Here is a 21485-nt window from a genome sequence, read left to right as displayed (position 1 = left end):
TATGATCTGTGCCTTTCCACATGCGGGCCTGAAACACCTGGAATAACCCAGATCCCACCTTCCCTTCACAACCCTGTCCTGCATCTCTTCCTCCAAGAAGTGTTTGGACTCTCCCAGGCTGAGTTTGTTGATTCCTTATGCTGCCACATTGCTCCGTTTATGAGGTCTGTCAGCTTAGGCCTCCCTTTCCTATTTGAATTACAGATATTTTATTCATGTTGTATTCTCTTTTCAGGCACTGGTCTAAATTGTATAGATACTACAGGGAACAAAGTACAAAATTCCTGTGCTCATGGAGCACCTTCTACCAAAGGGAGATCAGACAGTAAACAAATATATTAGTGATATGTGCTCTGCAGGAAAATACTGTAGGGTAACGTGCTAGAGAGTGATGGGGGTGGTCTTTTACAGATGGTGGTTGGGGAAGTGTCTTTTCTAAGGAACATTGACTGAAGTGAGGTAGCTAGCGAGGCAGAGTGGGGAAGAGTGTTCCAAGTAGAATCAGATACGGTGGAGGAGCACTGTAGAGTTAGTTATAGAGTGGGGAAGGCTCAGAGTTGTACAAAAACGTGGTTTGAATGAATCGATGAATCGGTGACCAGGTAGCTTTGGTGGGCGTTCTCTTGAGGCAGGAGTCATTTTTGTGGATTCTTTGTATAAAATTCAGGATACTGCAATACATCTTGCATGGAGAATGTTTACATGGCTTCGCTAATTTCTTTTTCCATTTTGGTCTACCTCTGTTCAGGTTGATAATTTTTATACTCAGCACACCTGGTCTTAATGGAATGCCTGTATCTTGCTGGTACATTGTGGTTCTGAGGTTTGTTTTTAAAAATCATTTGCTTTCTTACTGTTTGGAGGGAGTGATTCATATGAAATACTCCAGAGAACTCTCTGGAAGAATGTTCTTAGATAAATAATTGGGTTAAATTGAATGAATAAAGATTTCATCTTGGCAACTTTCCTTATAGGTGCTCTACAACAAGCTTAGAGATTCTTCTCACGTATTAATTACAGTGTTTTTTTCTTGGCTCAACTTACTGCTGTGAGAGACAAAGAGAATTGAGAGGATCCAATTGACCACTCAGGCTCAGCCTCTCAGAGTGTTTGTGCAACTTCCTGTGAAAATACAGCCTTGATAGGGTCATCCTAGTCCAGGACTTTCTTCCAAAGTCTGAAGGCCTAGAAGTCCTGTTTCTGCTCTTTACCCAGAGATGAGAAGGCTCAGAGGGAATCTAAGCCCACTTAAGAAATTTAGGAAACATAAACCAGATACCAGTTTACTTATTTACAGTGACAGCACTAACTTTCAAGTGGACTAGAAGATTTGTGTGCCTCAGCCAGGGTCTTCCTTTGCCAAGAAAGTCACAATAAGACTTCAGTGGGCCCTGGAACTAAAGCAAGAGAGTTTGTTGAAAAAAATCTTGATGGATGGTTTCCTCGGGTTGGGATAGTGAGGTGGACCTATCTTTGCCACATACACACCTGCCAAGGAATCAGCAGGATCAGTTCTGCTGGTCAGGTGCTCTCTCCCTGGGCCTGACAGGAGACATGCTGTTGCTCTGGCCTCTTGAGTTGCTGGGCACCTCCCTCTTTCAGGTAGTGCAGTTTTGTTGCTTCGTTTCAGCAAAGAGAGAGCAGAAAGTAGCTAAGAGCATGGGCTTACCAGCATGTGATCATGGGAACATGACATAACCTCTCAGGGCCTTTGTCTGCTCTTTTGTAATTGAATACAAAGGGGTACCTTACCTTCTTCATAGTCATCATGAATAAACAGGTTAATGAATGTAACTAATGTCAGCTATTAATTACCCTCATATTCCAATTTTTCCTCCTCAGGATTATACTGGAGTCATGTTTAGGTTGTGTCTAAAAGTCATTTCACATATTTGAACATAGTTTTAGAGGTTGCTACTATATATAGTAACTACTATCCTCCTTTGAATGCATTTTATATATTTAACTATCAGAGGATAACTTTATTTTCAAGTACTTGGGTCTGAAAGTCTCCGTCTTTTCATTGGCATGTGTATTCTGTTTAACTTTATGTAACTAGTACTATGATTAGGTTAAAGTCTACCATTTTGCTCTTTGTTTTCTATTTATCTCATTTGTTTATTTCTTTTTCCTGCTTTTCTTTTGGATTAATTGAGTATTTCTTAGTATCCCATTTTATTTCCTCTGCAGGCTTTTTAGCTTTATTCTTTGTCCATGTTGTGTGTTTTTTATTGGTAATTTCTAAAAGTTACAATATGCATCCTTAACATATCACTCTGTACTCTTGAATTAATTTTATATGTGTCAGAACTTGTAAAAGTTCTAATGTTAGAACTTACCAAAATATACTTCATTTACCCACCTCTTATATCTATATATGATATCAGCCCACAATACATTAAGCAACCATTTTTCAAAGAAATAAGAAACAAAAAGTCTATTGCTAGTATGTACCCCCATATTTACCTTTTCTAGCTCTCTTTATTCCTTTGTGTACTAGTAGATCCAAGTCTCCATCTGGTATCATTTCCCTTCAGCCTAAGAAACTTTATTTACTATTCTTGTAGTGCAGGTCTATTGGTAATAAATTCTCTCAACTTTTTGTTGATCCTCTTTAAAGGATATTTTTGCTGAGATGTTGAATTCTAGTTCAGTGGGTACTTTTTCTTTCAGGACTTTAAATATGTCATCCCAGTGTCTTCTGGTTTGCATTTTTTAATATGAAGGTGGAGATCATTTTTATTGATATTCCCCTTATATGTACTCTGTTCAGCTCACAGTCTCCCAGTAATTGTTCTCTGCCAAGCCTCAGTCCTCTGTTCATAAGCAGCTTTGTATTTGACCACAGACTCAGTGGGATTCATAGGCAGATCTTTTGGGGGGTTTCTGCTCTTCATAGTGTCTTTCTCACTTCCTGCCCTCTAAACTCTAGCCCCGTAGCAGTTCTGAATTCTAATTTCTGTTTTCTTTGCCCAGCAAGACTGCTGCTGTCTCCTTGGGCTCTATGTCCTTGTGCCATGGACTGAAAAATGCTCCCAGGGAGAAATCTGGTTTGGATTTGGTGCTCATCTCATTTGTTTCCATGTGTCAGGATTCAAAACCCTGTGTTGTTTCTGTACAGTGTCTAAAAACAGCTGTTTAGTTTACTTTGCCCAGCAGTATGATAGTTTGTGGTAGGGATATAAGTCCCCCTTGTCCAGAACTGAAAGTTATGCCAAAGGAATTTAGTGGAACCTGACTAGCTAATTTCAGTATTCATAAGGATGAGATAAATGTGCAAGAATAATCAAGAAACAGTGACAGGAAAAAAATTAGAAGGAACTCAGTATAAAACTTTAGAAATTAAAATATGATGATAATGGTACAGGATTAGGAAAATAGGTCATAGAAAGGCTAGAAACAGGCCCATATGTATTTTACGTTGAAGATAGCATTTCCAACCATTGGGGAAGTGAATGGACTATTTAATATGTAGTTAAGATAGTTGGATTTCTAGTTGGAAAAATATAAAGTAGGATTTGTATTGCATACCATACATTTACAAAAATTGTAGATGAATTAAGCAATTAAATTCTAAAAATAGTCCAAGTGATATTGTTCTTCTTCCAAATGCATGGACAGTGTATTTAAATGAATATAGAGGGTCATTAGAGCAATTGTTTCTCCCTTTAGTCATTGAATTTTGAATATATGCCATGAACTTAATTAATAAAAATTCTGTGTGCCCAATACTTATGAGTTTTTCCCTGAAGCCCAGACTTACTCCACAGGGCACAGAGGTGGTGTGGTGCCCATTAGTGTAAAAAGAGATGAACAGTTATGTTCTCTGTACTAACCATTGTTTATGACCATTCATCTTAATTTACAGAAATATTTTTAAGATATGCCAGCTATTGGGAAATATATTAATGCTTTTAAAATATAAGTTAGTATAGTCTTTTTAGAAATCCGTGTGCAAAATATATCAGGAGTCTTTGTTACAGCAATTCCACAACTAGAAATTTATTCTAAATACCCTTTTGTATTGAAAGGAAAATGCCTTATACTCAAAAATACTGCTTTCAGTATAATTTATAATGGTGAAATATTGTAAACAAGCATTTTTTTTTCTGAATAAAGAAAACTGGTTAAATAGTTTAGATTATTATGTAGCCATAAAAAAGGGAAATATAAGCAAGTAATTACATTAAAACATGTTTATCTTAGGGGGAGAGGGTGGACAAAATTCAGAACTTATGATTATAATATGGAAGGAGTATACATGAACAAAGGTAAAGTACCTATTACACACAAAATATTAACTGGAACTTGGGTGATGGAACTATGAACTTTTTTACTTACTATAGTTCCTAGTTTTTTATCTTTTTTTAATCTTTATTATTAAAAGTATTACAGATGTCCCCTTTCCTAGATTTTTAAACGAAGTAATTTTCCTTTAATGAGTAATGGAGAAAAAACATTTATCTTTTGAAATATATATATGGGTGAGAATTATTACCTATTTTGGGGGCAAAATAATGCTTTTAAAAGTTAGGATTCACAGACAGTAGAGGGGGTGAAGGCCTGTGCTGGGGGGTGGGAGTGGGCAGGGAGAGGTCAATGGGGGAAAAAGGAGACATATGTAATACTTTCAACAATAAAGTATTTTAAAAAATAAATAAAAAGACTCTATTAAAATAAATAAATAGATAAATAAGTAAATGTTAGGATTATTGTAGCCCTGAGTTTTTCTGTTTTTTAAAAAATATATTTTATTGAATTTTTATAGAGAAGAAGGGAGAGGGATAGAGAGTTAGAAACATCGATGAGAGAGATCAATCAGCTGCCTCCTGCATGCCCCCCAGTAGGGATGTGCCCGCAACCAAGGTACATGCCCTTGACCGGAATCGAACCGGGGACCCTTCAGTCCGCAGGCCGACGCTCTATCCACTGAGCCAAACCAGTTCGGCTGTAGCCCTGAGTTTTAAAAAATAATGTATAATGTGAGATAACTTAGTTATCTTTATGGTATTCTTAGTCAAAAATAAGTAGAACTTAATGAGACTTTTCCAACATTATTGCTTTTACGGCATTAATTTTTACGGGGAAAATCTGCCTTTAAATTTCAGTTGTTGGTAGTGTTACATGAGATCTTTAGCCATCTAAATTGAAGGTATTTTTGTTATTGTGCTAAAATATATATAAGATAAAATTTACCATTTTCAATATATAGTTCAGTGGCATTAAGTATGTTCATATTGTGTGACAAATTGCAAAGATTTTAAGTATAAGCTCTCATTGGCTATAATTCTAAGTTAGTGCGAATTCCCTTAGAAAGTTTTTTTCTGGTGCCATAAATGTTTACTGAGGATGTAGTCAGTACCGTGCACTGTGCCTAGGGACACAACTGTGAATAAGACAGATGTGGTCTTGGCCCTTACATTTTGTTAGGGAAGTAAACAGAACACGTGGCTGTAAGGGAGGCGTGTGCATATGAGTCATGTTAAGAACACCTCCTGAGGAGTTAACGTGGGGGAGGGGGAAATTCAGGAAGGCTTTTCATGAAAAAGTGAGGGGAGCAGAGACTTGAAGGAGTAAGATCCTTTTAGGTAATTCAAACTAGATAAAGAGTAGGGGGAGGTATTTGAGGCATAGGGAACAAACGTGTGTGAGGAAACAGCTGAGGCAGGAGCAAGGTCCTGAGAAAAAAGAGGGGTGTGGTGTCAGAAAGGGGGGGGGGTGATGAAGATGAAGAGACAGGAGGGCAGATCCAGAGGACCTGATAAGCAGTGGTAAGGGTGTCAGACTTTTTCCCAAGGGAAATGTGAAACCACCAAATGGTTTTAATTTGAAAAATTTGATTTCCAATTTAAAGATCACTTTTCTTGCATGTAGAGAATGACGTAGCGGGGCCCATTGTGGTTTGAAGAGATGGGGCTAATCATGGATTACAATGTAGGGGAGTGGAGGGGAAAGAGGAATCGAGCATGATTGCTAGGTTTCTGACTTCAGAAACTGTTTATTCAGGAAAGTAACACTGGAGAAGAAGCTGCCTGAGGAGGAAGGTGAGTTTAGGTTTGGACAAGTTCAGAGTCAGGGGTGCCTAGGGCTATCCAAGAGGAGACACCCAGTAGGCAATTGTACTTAAGGGTGGAGATCCAGGAGAGAAGTCTGGGCACATAAATGATGGATGACCCAACAACTAATTAGCATACTTAAATGTTTTTGTACCTCTTTCATCTGTTTTTTGTCTCTCAACAGTTGCAGGAGTGAATCCTGTTACTGCAACAGATGGTTTCTCTTCTAATGCTGACCAGCACTTAAAAAAACATAAATGTTTTGCTTATTGTCTTGAACTTCAACTTCAATGTGTAAACACAACCCCATTAAAGCAAACTGAAACTGCTTGTTTTTTGAGTCTATGAAAGTTTGAGGTCTGAATGCAATCGAAAGTCTCACATTATCTAAATAGAAAGTGGTGGCCAGGGGGGTTATGAGTTTCACAAGGTTACAGAGCTGGGCAGTTGCAAAACTCTGTATTAAATGGGCAGTCTTATTTCCATTGCTTTTTGCTGCTTCCCTCTCCTGTTGAATACTGCTGACTTCAGAGTACCACGTACTAATGATTTGTTTCTTAAAGGACATGGACAATGCCCACTCTGGTCTCACAATCCTGAGGGCTAGAAATTTGTTTTTATAGAATACTTATCTAATGATAAGAAATATTTAAATGAATATTTTGACTTCTTATGAAACCACTTTAAAACGTCTCATGGTTCATGGGCCCATTTGGCTGTGTAATGAATAACTATTTATGTACATATAGACATGCAGTTTTACATACAGTTTTGGGAACTCCATAGATTCCAAGTTAAAGATCTGTTATATAACTCTTAGGCTGCTTTCAAGGAAATGTGAACCAGTTTTTCTGGAAAGTGTTCAAGAATTTCCTCATTCTCTCAAATGAGTACCAATACATTTTAAAGGATTGAATAGTAACTAGTTCAATTAACTTTTCAAATGCCTTATAGACAGTCCACATCTCCTGATCCATTAGTCACCATTGACTAATATAATATCCATCTTGGTGACACAGTCTCTGGAAATTTTAAAAGGCTGTTGATGGTACTGAATTAGAGAATTAGAAATCTATTAATGTCTCAGAGCCCTGATCAAAGTCAGGGCAAAGAAAAGCCCATTTTATTGGTGCTTACTTATTTTTTTATGAATCTAATTAAAAGTGAAAGGGAAGGAGAAGATACAAGCCACCATCTTTACTTTTAACCCCTCCAAAGGCAAAAAACGTATACAGAAAGCAGGAATTATAATATGGTGTCCAGAGGAGGGGCAGGGCCTTTATCCTGAGTCCCCCTCTGGTCATGTGGAGTTGGAGGTAGAAACCTCTCCCTCTGCTGCCAGCTTCTTCCCACTACCTCCTCTGTTCTCTATCGGATGTTTGCCCTTCCTTCCTTCCTTTAGCATGAGGAAGCTTCTCTCAGACTATAACCCATCCTGCTCAAGATAAATTTCTAGTTTGAAAAATGTCTCTTATTTATAGCCCCTCCTTCTTAGGATGAATTCTATCTGGCCAGTATACCTCCTTTCTCTTTTTCACAAGTTGCTTTAAAAACATGTATCTTCGATGGAGTTTCTAATGATAAATTGGCACATTTTTTGTTTTATCACTGTCTACAACATATTATTTGTGTGCCCTCCCTTCTGTTAACGCCCTAGATTGAAAGCTTCCTGGACACAGGGATCTCCATTTCATTTGCCACTATATTCCTGTGACCCAGCACGTTGTCCAGTGCCTGGTTCTGGCAGGTGCTCAGTGAATATTTGAATGAATGAATGTCCTTCCCATAAACTCGTCTGGAACACTGACAGTGTATGGTAATGCAAGCGGATTTTTATTAAAGGATAGTCCAGTGGTTAGCCTGTCAGAGCTGATCACGGAGTGTCTGAGAAGCACTGCCTCAAGCTTCTCCACTTTAGGGCCTTCTGTGGTCACACAGGAGCCACACAGAACTTTGTGTGTCCCAAATCCTTTGGCCAGGAGAAGACACTTCCCTTTCAGTAGGGACCCAGCAGAGTGACTGAGAGTTTAGCTATGGAACCAGATTGTCTGGTTCTCATCTTCCTGGTCGTGTGACTCTGGCAGTTACTGATCCTTTATGTGCCCCGTTTATACATCTGTAAATTGAGGCTAGCAGTAGCACCTGTTTTGTAGGGTTGATTGAGGATTAAAAGAGTTGCTATAGGGTTAGCAGGATAGTGATGGTGGTGGTGGTGGTAGGATTTAGTCAATAATGTAGGGTGAGGATTTCTGTACTTTGTTTTTAATCTGATCATTCCATTTTATTACTTTTTTTTCATCATTGCTCTTAAAATGTAAGAATCAAGTCATCTCAGAAATATTCTTACCATTTGAAGAAATATTCACATTAGGTAATATTTTTTAAAGATAGCTTCTTAAGAGATGCAATTTAATTCATTGAATTAGTTGTTTACATTATTATGTAATGTTTATTTTCATGGGGATACTAAGTAGGTTTCTTATCCCCAGGGTCTGTGTAAAATAAATTTCATCTGTTTGGAGCATTTCTAGAATACTGTCCTTCATATTTGAATCTTCATCACATAGTTTCTGCTGGAAAAGATTAATAATATATTACATTATTATAAAATCACCCTGAACTACCATCATGGAAGATATTTTCTTACAAGATTATTTTCTTGAATTTTAAAGATTATTTTATGTAGAATTTAATTGTGCTTCTGTGTCTTTTCTTTTTTTAATGGTGAATCCATAGGCGCCAGATCCCAAGTTTCTGTCAAAAAGAATTATTCTTAGGTCAGCCTTAAGAACAGGAAGGGAGGAGAGGATCAAATGAGAGAGAATAAAAAGAAAAGCCTTTAATTATAATCCACACCCACAATTGATGACTTATAGCAATCTGGGCCTAGAGAGAAATACCAATAAGATTGAAACATAATCAGTCTGTGACCTAAATTTGTCTTTTTGGGGGTTTTGTTATCACTAAAATATTAATGACAAAAATACTATTCATAATTTTCTAGTAGTCTAAAAAAAATTTTTTTTTGTCTTCTGCTCTTCTATCCTAGAAAGGCACTTAGGGTAGGGGGAAACTTTGAAAAGGATCTTAAAATGAAAGGAGAGCATAGAAACAGTAGACAAGCCATGTGAGAATTTAGTCATTTGTTTTTTAATGGGGCATGTGGATGATAGGTGTGTCCATGAAGGCGTTTCCGTTCCATGTTAATGAGTTGTCCTACTTTCAGTCCAGTGGAGCTCTCTGGCCTCCTCATGTCCAGGAACTTATGGGTTTGGGGAGCTGGTTCTTTTGTTGATGATATCATTTAATTTTAATTCTAAACACACAAGTCCTTTTTCTTATAAAAAACTTACCTACAGGGTTGGGGGGGGGTGTGAACAATAAAGGCTCTCTTGGGTCATATGGATAACACCAAAAAATGACAGATATAGGAGAAAGAAATAAAGATGTTTTAAAAAGCAAGGTACATGGCAAAAAGAAAAAAGGCAAGGTACTTGGCTTGGAAGGAGTGCAGAGATGAACCAAAAAACTACAACAGGTGCCATAAAGCTAAATTATTTAAATAAAAGAATGAAAGGAGAAGAACCTTGGTTAATCTATATCAGCGGTTCTCAACCTGTGGGTCGCGACCCCTCTGGGGGTCGAACGACCCTTTCACAGGGGTCGCCTAAGACCATTAGAAAACACATATATAATTACTTATTGTTTTTGTGATTAATCACTATGATTTAATTATGTTCAATTTGTAACAATGAAAATATATCCTGCATATCAGATATTTACATTACGATTCATAACAGTAGCAAAATTACAGTTATGAAGTAGCAACGAAAATTTTATGGTTGGGGATCACCACAACATGAACTGTATTAAAGGGTCGCGGCATTAGGAAGGTTGAGAACCACTGAGCTATATGGTGTGATTTGATCTTTTAATGGCCTATCAGTGTCCTTTGTCGTGCTTATTTTTAGTTGAAAAGATGGTGGTTGCAGAATAAGACGTTGCTGCACCGTGTGGTAACAGTGGTCTCCAATATTTAATATGTACAGCCTGACTTGTGTATGGTGGGAGTGGGATGGCTGTGATTGTGATTATTGGGAGCCTTTCACAGAAACAGTCTTCTTTCTTGTGCTTTCCAGATTTTCACCCGATGGAAGACTAATTGTATCATGTAGTGAGGATAAAACTATAAAAATTTGGGATACCACAAGTAAGCAGTGTGTCAGTAATTTCTCAGATTCTATAGGGTAAGTCCATTCTATTTGTGCATTTATGTGATGTGGTTTAATAAGGAGACATTTAATTTATTACAGTTTGAATAAAGAAATGAAAGTAAAGAAATCAAAATATGAGACCATCTTATCCTTTCCTCCTAGGTTTGCAAATTTTGTGGATTTTAGCCCTAATGGTACATGCATAGCTTCAGCAGGTTCTGATCATACTGTGAAAATCTGGGATATACGATTAAACAAATTACTCCAGCATTATCAAGGTACAGTGTCTATAACAAAAGAATTCAGTTGTTGAGTGGGCTCCTGGGAAACTCTTCAACTGACAGACTACCCTTCTCAGTGTGGCCTGGCCCTCTTAACAAGAGCCACGGGCTGCCTTTGAACTGACTGAAAGATAGTCAGCCCCCTCAGCAGCATGGTCTGAGAAGCTGGGGTAGATGCCAGAGTGGAGAGGGAGGTGGAGGCACCTTAAAAATGATGCCAGGACTATAAAGAAAAAAGAAAGAGATTACTGTGAGACTTGCAAACTCTGGTTATTTGCTGGAGTAACTCTGATTATATAATTATGAGAAGTCGGGGATAGAAATTGGCACAAATACTTGTTATAACTGGTAGAAAACAACATCTGACTGTGCCTATGTATTAAAGTTAAAAGAGAAATAAATCAATTTCTTGGTTTATATTGGGTTTACATTAAGTCCACATTTCTCAGACTTAAGTGTAATATTTACCATGTAGCTACAATGATAAATTTCTTCACAACAGCCCCAAGAGGCGGTATTATTATTATTACTCCCATTTAAAGATAAGGAAATTGAGGCTTAAAGAGGCTTTAAGTGACCTCCTAAAAGAATTGAAAATTGACCTGGGTCTTTCTGTTTACACTTTCCATCACTGTGTTATACTGCCTCCTATTGGAAAGATGGTGAAATGAGAAATGATTGCTCAAACTGGCAAGATTGTGCCCTTCTCCAAATATATCTCCACACTCTTTACCCCTTAGTGCCAAGCTGTAATTGATTACTAAATTTAGCTTAAGGCAAGGTTGTATACCTTTTGTGAGCTGGTAATAATTAACTGTTGGTTATATTGGTAATATATCTGAAGACTTTTAGTTATGTGGTTAACAAGATCATCTTTCCATGACATATTCTCATATTGAAAGCTATTCTTTCTCATTAGCTGGATACTCAAGCTATATGATGCCAAACTACTTATTTGTTTTAGTAAGCTACTTAGAAATTTGGTGTTGTGGAGACATTGCCTCTAATTGATTTTTGTTTTCAACCTAAAATTGCTAATAGATCCAAGGGGCATCTTTACTGGTAGAATTAAGAATTGTTCTCTAAAGTTTTTGCTTTATTTTCTACAAATCAGTTCACAGTGGCGGAGTTAATTGTGTATCATTCCATCCTTCGGGTAACTATCTCATCACTGCTTCTTCAGATGGTACACTTAAGATTTTGGATCTACTAGAAGGAAGGCTCATATATACACTTCAAGGACATTCGGTACTAACACTGAGATTTTTGTTTTTTAAATGATATATATTTTAAAGTTTTGATCCATTTTATTATATGCTTTTATTACTTTTCCAAGTATAACATACATTGCTGCTGTCATAAAAAAATATTTTTGCCTCCAAGATGATGCTTTTATCCTCTAGAAGCAACTATTAGAAATAATATTTATTGTAATTCTTGTCAAAATCAATGTGTATCTTTTATAGCCATTAAATTAATCTTTCATTATTATCTTCATCAGGATGTAGTTTAGGTTTAACTGGTTAAGTGGTGATAGATACATTTTTTCCCAACCTCTGATCTTTCTTATGTGGAAGCTATCCCACTAGCTCTGACACTCAGCCTCTCACACCCCCGCAGTCATTTCTTTCACTAGTCTGGTGAGATTAAAAGGAGAAATTTAACAACAAGTAGAGCCCAATGACTTCTGCTCTTGGAAGTAAGCCTGCCCTTACTTTTCCTCTGATACTTATTGTGGGGAGGCCTGCCCTTGTCCAGTCTTGCCTGTGACTGGGAACTCAGATCTGACTCATTCTGGTATTCAGATCTAGAAAGCCCATTTGTACACATAAAACCACATTCTTTCTTTGCAAACCTTTATCAGTATGAAAGGTGATATTTGGCTCTCATGTGCCTTATTTTTTTGTGTTATTTCTCAGTTGGTTTATAACCCAGTGGGGAAGTAAGGTCCTATTATTGAGCTTGTTCAATTACACACACACTCACACACACACACACACACACACACACACACACACACACCCTGGCATATAACACACGAAAGAAAAACTTTTTTAAGTATGTAAACTAGTCCTCCTTTCTGGGTAAATATTCAAACTCCTCTAAATTTTTTAGAATGCATCCTTTTAAAAAAGTACTAGATACTTCCTTTTAACCAAGTATAAGCAGTTTATATCCAGAAATAGAATAGGCTCAGTGGTCTAGGGGTGAAGGGTTTTTTTCTGATTTCATATATCTTGCTTGGCTTCCTGCTTGCTTTGTCATTTGCTCTGCAGCTGTGTTAGTGTGAAGCAGAAATAGACACGAACCAGCTCGTGTGTGTATTTAAGCTGAATAAATAACCAATAAAAGTAGCCAAGGATTAAAATACCCATGGAAATAGATTAATAGAAAAAAAGATAAACAATATTTTAGAAGAAAAATTTATACACAAAGGTGGAATTTTTCACAATGTGGAGGAAAAAGATGTTTATGGGGCTACAATAACCTAAATCTGTGGGGTTGTCTACTTAAAAATATAAGGTGTTTTTCCCCAGAAGTTTTCTTGTATAGATTAAGGGCACATTAACAGAACAGAATATACTGGTATTTTGAAATGAGAAATAATTACTCTTATCTGGATTGAAAAGTTGACCCAGAGGCTATGCATGTTGTGACTGTGCCAAGTGTAGTCTTGTCCAACTTCACAGTCATTGCTCAATTTCAAGTTCTCATTACCTCTCACCCAAATAATTGCAGTAACTTCCTAACTGGCCTCCAACCATTCATTCTCACTTCAGTCCATCATCTCACAATTGCAACATCAATTTTCACTCAATATTATTTTGTTTTAGTTTCAGGTGCACAGTATAGTGGTTAGACCAGCTGTGGGCAAACTACAGCCCGCGGGCCGGATCCGGCCCGTTTGAAATGAATAAAACTAAAAAAAAAAAAAAAGACCGTACCCTTTTATGTAATGATGTTTACTTTGAATTTATATTAGTTCACACAAACACTCCATCCATGCTTTTGTTCCGGCCCTCCGGTCCAGTTTAAGAACCCATTGTGGCCCTCGAGTCAAAAAGTTTGCCCACCCCTGGGTTAGACAGTCATATGCTTTACAAAGTGTTTGTGACATCAATTTTCATCACAGCTCTCCTGCTGTCTATATCCTGCTTTTAAAACTATTAGTGGCTCACTGTTGCCCACATGAAGGGTGACTCAATGAAGCCTGTTGAAGTCAGAAAATGGGAATATGGCCTTTTTTTCATGTAGCTTCATTCTTAATCACTCTCAGAGTTATCATTTAGTTTCTGCTAGTGATTTGTTGAATAAAGAGTCCAAAGCCAGACAAGTCTTAAAAGAAATTCTGTAATTGGAAAAGCTTGTAATTACATATGTACAAGCTTTTCTTTAAAAGGAAAAAAAAAAGGTGTATTTTAAAATTTTTATTAGAATTTCTTTTACATTTAATATCATTTATATGTGTTTTAATATAATTGGGTTGGTTCTTTGATTACCTTCACTCTAACTGCATTAGTTGCTAGCAGTTGGATATGTTCTCTCAGACTTATTGCATCAATAGTCTACATAAATTAGAAAAAAATTAATATTCACAGTATGCTTGGCCATAAGAAAACATCACCAAGTAACTTTTTTTAAATTTCCATTTATATCTTAGGGACCTGTCTTTACTGTTTCATTTTCAAAAGGTGGAGAGCTATTTTCATCAGGAGGCGCAGATATGCAGGTTTGTACGTCTTTCAGCTCCCTCTTTGATTAGGTTAGGGCAAAGGAGTCCAAGACCTCAGCACAGATTTTCACAACCAGCTAGTTTGTATATGTTCCAATGAATTTATATTTTAACTTAATGCCAGGACGTCTGCTGTTTCATAGCTGAAATCGTGACAGTTTTGATAATCTTGGAACTCAAATAGCAGTTATTTTCTTTGCTTGTCTCTACACTTATACATGTAACTGACACTTATTGTATGCCAAATATTAATGTGGCACTTTCACTTGAATTGTTGCCTAATATTTTGTCTGTATCTTGTGTTTGAAATGTTAAGGTTCTTGAGGATTGTAAATATAAATTGTTTATGCAGTAATTTTGCATTTACTTAAAATAACCAAAAGTCATTCATTGTCAGATTTATTGAATATGGTGGACAACATGGTTTTGGGCTTTGGGAAAAAAAAGAGGATTTTAAGGTAATGTTATTTTCTTAATATGAATTTTAAACGACATGAAGGCAGTTCAGATGGCTAAATCTCTCACCCTTAAAAAAGTATTGAGAAGTAGTAATGTTGAAATATTTATCTAGTCTTCCTATTTCGAGAGGCATTTTTGTATATTCATTTTTTTTAAAAATCTGTTCTATTGCTTGTATATGCAAGTAAATAAATTGCCAACTTGTTTAATTTTTTTAAACAGATTTTATTATGGAGGACTAACTTTGATGAACTGAATTCTAAAGATGTTCTTAAAAGAAATCTCAAAAGATTACATTTTGATTCACCACCACATCTTTTGGACATCTATCCAAGAACACCACATTGCCATGAAGGGAAAATCGAGACTGTTGAAGTGAGTACTTTGTACATATTTGTCCTGCTATTTGTAAGTGCAGATTTTGGGGCTACTGGTCAACTAGATGCTTGAAATCATAATTATAGAAAACCTAGTTCTGCCTTACAACAGCAGAACTTTGAGAAACAATTATTTTTACTCGTAAAACTTTAAATATGACAGTATGTAATCGATCTAAAGCCTCTCATATTTGCTTCTTGAAGACTTAGAAATAAAACTTAAAAACTGTGTTAATAGTAATAGGAAATGACAAATCTAAGGCTTTGGTGACTAAAGTCTGAGCAAGTTTCTTATTCTAGGCATGTGTAGGAAGCTCATGTGATGGCTGCCATGAGAATAGTGCTAAAGGGCAATACTTATGACAGTTATTGAAATAAATATCTTGAAGTCCTTTCATAACAAAGAAGAAAATCTTATGGACAATAAAAAGAAGAGATTTGGGCATTAAACCTAATAATTGGAACTATTTTACTATTTGCTTACATATATTTTCAAATATATAATTATTTAGATGTGTTTTTTGTTGACAAGTTTCTTTAAGTGCTATAGATTTAAATGTTCTCTCTTCAAAAAAAAAATCATCATTGTTCAATACTTTCCATTTTGCATGATTCTCCATAAGCCCCTTTCTCTTCCAAGAGTTAATATTAAATCATTATTTCCAATTCATCTGAATTTTTGATCACCAACAGAGCCTCTCTTTGTGTTTAGAGTAGCTATTTAGAGTTCCTAAGTGCAAGTTTTTAAAACTTTTAAGTTTTTTGGTCTATTTTCTATATTTTGTTTAATCTAGCCACATTTGGGGGTTTCTATCCTGGTTTTTTCTTGGTAATGTTTATTTTCAGTTCTTTGATATAATTTTGGTCCTTTCCAACTTTGACCTTCTTTCCAGTTCTTCTAAATAAAGTATTTACATTATGCTTTACTACTCCTCTTATTTTTTTGAAAGTATATAATGTAATTTTTGGCTCATCACATTTGTGTTTCAGTTTCTATAATGATAGATGTATTTTGATCCCCTGTGATTACAAGTATTCACATAAAATATATGTGAAGTATATTTTAATTTGCATTCCCTTTCCTTGTTTAACCCCAGCTGGTTTTGCTAACACTCTCAGTGTTTTCTGTTCTAGCATTACTGTGGTGTGACTGAGCCTAACCATCCATGTAGTTGCTGCCCTGTCATCCGTCCAGCCACCTTTTCACAGGGATGGCTGGCTGGCTGGGCTGCAGGCCGAGCTCTGCTCTCCTTACTCCTAATTCAGTGCTATTTCCATGACTCCACACTACCTCAGTGCTGGCACTTCAAGCCATTTTCTCTGTGATTTACTGCCAGTCCCAGGCCATTTAAGAGTGCTGACCCTTCTTCAAAACATCAACAAGTTGTCTGAATAGCTCTGCTCTGACTGCAGCCAGAAAGTGAACTGGCCGGTTGCTCTGTATGGCGAGGTCAGGATGACCCAGGCCATGCAAGGCACACTCAACCGTATTTTTCACATATACACTTAAGAATCCTATTAAAAGCTGACTTTTCACCTTGGAATCAGAGTTCAGTTACAGAATGTTAAGCACTGTGACTGAATTATATTTGTGGCCTTAAGAAAGCCAGCCTGAGTGTACCTACTTTAAATTACCTGTAAGCACTCATGGTTGCTTAAATTAAGTACACAATGAACATTTGTAAAATACCTATATATTCTGTAATATAAAATACCAGAGAAGTGATAGGATTCTGCATATGAACAATTGTTTAATTTTTTTTTAAATCTCTTACATTGGCCCTCAGACTAGACGCAGTGATGGCGAACCTATGACACGTGTGTCAGAGGTGACACGCGAACTCATTTTTTTGGTTGATTTTTCTTTGTTAAATGGCATTTAAATATGTAAAATAAATATCAAAAATATAAATCTTTGTTTTACTATGGTTGCAAATATCAAAAAATTTCTATATGTGACACGGCACCAGAGTTAAGTTAGGGTTTTTCAAAATGCTGACACGCCGAGCTCAAAAGGTTCGCCATCACTGGACTAGAGGGTCCTGGGTTGTGGCCAAGGGCACGTGCCGTACCTCTGTTGCAGGCTCGATCCCTGAGTGTGGGAAACAACTAATTGATGTGTTTCTCTCTGTCTCTCCCCCTTCCTTCCACTCTCTACAAATTAATGGAAAATTTTTAAAACCACTAAAAAAATCTCTTATAATAAAATAAGTTTTCTAGACAGAGAACATATTTAATATTATTAATAAATAATTATTAAATATCAAATTATTTTTAAACACTTTAAATATCACCTAGAATAGAATAGTATGAATCAGACTAGATATTATGCAGTGTATTCACTTAGATTAAGTACATTTTACTTTGAAAGACAAAATTTTGTGGATTGAATTATTTTTCAAATCTTTAGGCAAACTCAACTTACATGTTACTTTGGAAATGTTTGAAAATTAGCAAAAACATTTTTGAGGTTGGAATTCATGATTAAAAGAACAAAAATGTATTATGAAAGGATATGGAATAAATGGCATCTATAATCTGATTAATTTCACTAACTTTTTCTTTCTGCAGTAACCATGAAAGTTTCCTTTCCAAGTTTGAAGCAACATTGCATTTCTGTGATTTAAATTGTATTCTGTTTTCCATGAAACTCATTTGAATTGCATAATTTCAATCTCCTGGGTGAGATTATTTGGCCTTTTTTGCAAAAGCCACCCATTTGCCAGCCTTAAGTGCTCCACTCCTTTGAAGGTGGGGGATCCTGCGGAGTCTTAGACCTTGAGTACCAGCTGACTAAATATATAAATTACTAATTTCTACATGGGTAGGCAGGAAGATAGCAGTTTGCTTTTAGAATACACGAGAGAAGAAGGTCACATGAAAGAAGGTATGAGGCATAAAATCCTTACCCCGCTGTGTGAAGCAGACGCCTCCTGTGTCCTCTCTGTTGATCTAACTGCAGATCCTTTGTAGCACTCCTGTCCTAGGCACTCCATCTTAATTAAAAACATGAGAACAACTTCTTTCTTTTTTTGGTGGGAAAGAAGCCTAATTTCTAAATAATGTGTCTTAGCCCTGCCCACACTGTGCTATGGCACATCACTAGGTCATGCTGACTTCAAGCTGTCAGGAGCTACTATAAATTGCCCAGCCCTGCTCCCAAACAAAAGCAGACTTCACATCTTGGAGAAGGAACTTAATGTGAGTGCATGAGCAATCCCCAACTCTTGTGCATATTTTCATTGGAAGACAATAGAGTCATTCTAAGGGATGGTGTTAGATCTTGGTGACAGTAAGGCATCAAAATAGTTATTCTGGGAGAATTGTAGAATATTATAAGAAGGGATGGTGGTTAATCAGTTTAAGAGTATTAATAAAATAATTGCTCCATTGGCCTTTAATTTTATAATGGCTATTTAGGACTATCTTAATCTATAAGTTGCATTGGAAATTCTGTATGATATTTAGTAGGAAGGAAAACTTCTTTTAACGTAACCAAATATTTGTATAAAAATCTGGACATGATTCATTGTTGAAAACTACAAGTGATCAATTTAAGTCTTCAAGTCTGAGATTGAGCTTTATTTCAATCTTGTATAAAGGTAGAAAACATAATTTATGGTAAAAAAAATAACATTTCTCTACCAATCTTGTATTTTAGTTCTAGCTGGAGTATATATGGCTATATTATTTTGTTCTGTATTATTGAATTGTTCTTCAGAGATTACATGATAATAATACTAATAATATCTAACACATACATTATTTTAATTCCTTCACATAAATTAAGTCATTTAATCTTCCTAAAAACTCTATGAAGTAGTACCATTTTTATTCCATGAGAAATCGAGGCAGTTAAATCATAAAGCTAGTAGATGGGAACACTAGAATTCAACCCACACACTCTGATTCCATTCTGTACTTTTAACCATTTTGATATAATGCCTCAATATAATCAAAGTTAACATATCTATGTGTTGGACATTGTAGTAGCTTTAGGGTGTGCAACAGGGGACAAAGTGGGCAGATTCCTTGCCCTTCAGAATTTGTTAGTAGCGGTGTTTGTGTTCATGAATTCCTAAGTATGATGGATACAGAGAACCTCAGAGTGGGGTTCTCACCCTCTGCGGTCATATAGACTAACCTCTCCCTCTTGCATGAATCTCTCAATTATATGCCCTGTGTTCAGTGATAGAGCATTCAGCCTCTCCTAAGGGCCCACTTCATTTTGAGGCAATTAATTATTAAAGGTTTCTCCTTTTAATAAAAATGAAAAGCTAGAAGGTAGTGTTGGTATTCCTGAAGGTCAGCTAGCAAAGAACTTAACTGTGACTGTCACCCTCCCCCCTCCATCCCCAGCATATTTTCTTTATGGAGAAGAATGTGAACTTTTACTTAATAAGAATTTCCTGCTCTGTTTAACGTATATGTCAGTAACTTGTGCCACAATACAATAAAATGCTGTTACAGCAACAGTTTCCCAACTTATATCAGCTCAAGGACTTCTCAATGAGAGATGCTGACCATTTATTTCCATGTGATTTAGATTTTTAGAGCAGTTCCAGGTTCAGGTGGTAAAGCCAGATTGTATTTTTCATAGGGAAACAATTTCATATCTACACTAGGTGGCAGTAGATAAAAGAGAATAGAATGTTTGCAAGCAATTTCTTAGGACAGCTTGTCTTAAGATGGAAAGGAAAGCTGTCATCCTCAGATTTCTTGTCTTTCGCCTTAACTCTGGCCTCAGAACTCATAGGATGGGGCTGTGTGTTCTGCTCTATGGACAGCCAGGAAGGAGCACGGGTGTTGAGAGGCTAGCCGCTAGTCCCCCTTCTCACCCTGAAGCTCCAATCTCTTCTTTACTGTAGCATGGCGATTACTGTGTATATTCCTCTGCCTCTAACACAATTGGCTGAATGACTATAAAAGTTTCTTCATGTTTCCAAAACGACAGCTATACCCTTCAAATTGGATAAGAGCTTTTAAAATCATTCCACTCTTCTAACCTCTGGCTCAGCCCTCACCTCCACTGCCCAGGACTGTTACAATAGTGTCCTCACTCTTATCCCTGCTTTATTCTTGATACTCTGGATGTCTCTGTCCCATTAATCTTTCTAAAGCACATTTTAGCTTCCAGTTTTTTTGTGCCTTCCGAAATTCCTCCGCCCTTCACAATTTGACCTTTGCCAGCCTCTCTTATTGCTACCCTGTGCAAAAGTCAGCATTCACCTGTCTGCCCAGAAATGTTTCTTAACTCATTGCTGTGTTTTCTGTGTGTGTGTGTGTGTGTGTGTGTGTGTGTTTTCAAAACCTTCTGTAAAGGAGCCGTCTTCAGCTCTGTGTCCTCCATAGGAGGCCTTTCTCACCAGGTGCTCAGACAACAGGTTCTTCTTTGCAGTTCTTCTGAGTCCTTACTCCTATCATTCATTTCATAACAAGTTCTGCTGTCTTTGGTGCCCTTTGTTCACTTCTATTCATAATGTGTAATAAATAGTTGGTGGTGATGTGGTTTAATTTTATTTTCTCAAATTCAGAAATAACCTCCCTCAAAAGTAGTTGCCACTCTAGTTAATTATTATGTTTCACATAAAAGTATGGTTTGATGGTTTTAAACTTTATACAAATGAAATCATACTGAGTCTATTTTTCTGTAATCTGCTTTTTAATATAATATTAAAATTCTGAGAATCATGTATGCACTCTGTATTTGTACATTTACATATTGTTGCATGTAGTTGTAGTTCATTTCTTTCACTGCTGTGTGGGATTCTGATGAATTTACCACAGTAGTAATCTCCATGATTTACGTATCTACCCTACTGTTGATAAACATTTGGGGCTTTCGGCCATGGTTATTTTTTCTTTTTTGCATTACAAACAATGCTGAGATTGATGTTGGCATCATTGAGCTTTTGAGTATTTTCGGTTTAATAGGTGTCAAGTACTATTTTCCTTTAATCTTTTCTAATTACTAACGTTTCTAAAAACCTCTTTATATGCTGGTAAGCTGTCAGGTTTTCTTATAATTTTTTTCTTGGGATTTCTGTCTTTTTCACGTTGATTTGTAGGTTTTTCTTATGGATTTTAGATACTTGCCCTTTTTAGTTTTAGACATCATAACTACCTCCTTCTGTTCCATCATCTGAGTGTTAACTTTGTGATGTTCATTGTTAAACAGAAATCCTTAATTTGATATAATCAGATGCATTAATATGTTTTTTCTTTTTCCTTGTGGTTTTGCTTTTGCAGCTTTTGTGTAAGTCCTAGTAGTCCTTCTCGACCCTGGGTTGCAAAGATATTCTTATATATTTATCTTTATTAACTTTGTAACGACATAACACTTAGATTTCTAGTTGATATGTTAT

General features: G+C 36.4%; 1 protein-coding gene and 1 long non-coding RNA gene across 6 annotated transcripts in view; both read left to right on the top strand.

The window, feature by feature from the left end:
- POC1B (POC1 centriolar protein B) overlaps nucleotides 1–21485 on the top strand; it is a 95134-nt gene that overhangs the window by 31672 nt on the left and 41977 nt on the right. For 4 of the 5 annotated variants that reach the window (XM_023749789.1, XM_014451482.2, XM_023749790.1 and 1 more), the window contains exons 4-8: nucleotides 10196–10303; nucleotides 10433–10548; nucleotides 11666–11799; nucleotides 14213–14281; nucleotides 14966–15118. In XM_023749789.1, coding sequence (XP_023605557.1) covers nucleotides 10196–10303; nucleotides 10433–10548; nucleotides 11666–11799; nucleotides 14213–14281; nucleotides 14966–15118 — 580 coding nt within the window. The remainder of the gene's footprint in view (nucleotides 1–10195; nucleotides 10304–10432; nucleotides 10549–11665; nucleotides 11800–14212; nucleotides 14282–14965; nucleotides 15119–21485) is intronic. The other variant, XM_023749787.1, reaches the window with a different exon arrangement.
- Nucleotides 7–6386, top strand: LOC111824955. The gene is made up of 2 exons (XR_002828040.1): nucleotides 7–164; nucleotides 6241–6386. It is a non-coding gene; the product is annotated as an uncharacterized LOC111824955 (long non-coding RNA).

This window comes from Myotis lucifugus, unplaced genomic scaffold, assembly GCF_000147115.1.
Source record: "Myotis lucifugus unplaced genomic scaffold, Myoluc2.0 scaffold_9, whole genome shotgun sequence".
In the NCBI taxonomy this organism is placed as follows: Eukaryota; Metazoa; Chordata; class Mammalia; order Chiroptera; family Vespertilionidae; genus Myotis; species Myotis lucifugus.
The sequence above is the reverse complement of the archived record's forward strand: the minus strand, read 5'-3'. Positions and strand labels throughout refer to the sequence as shown.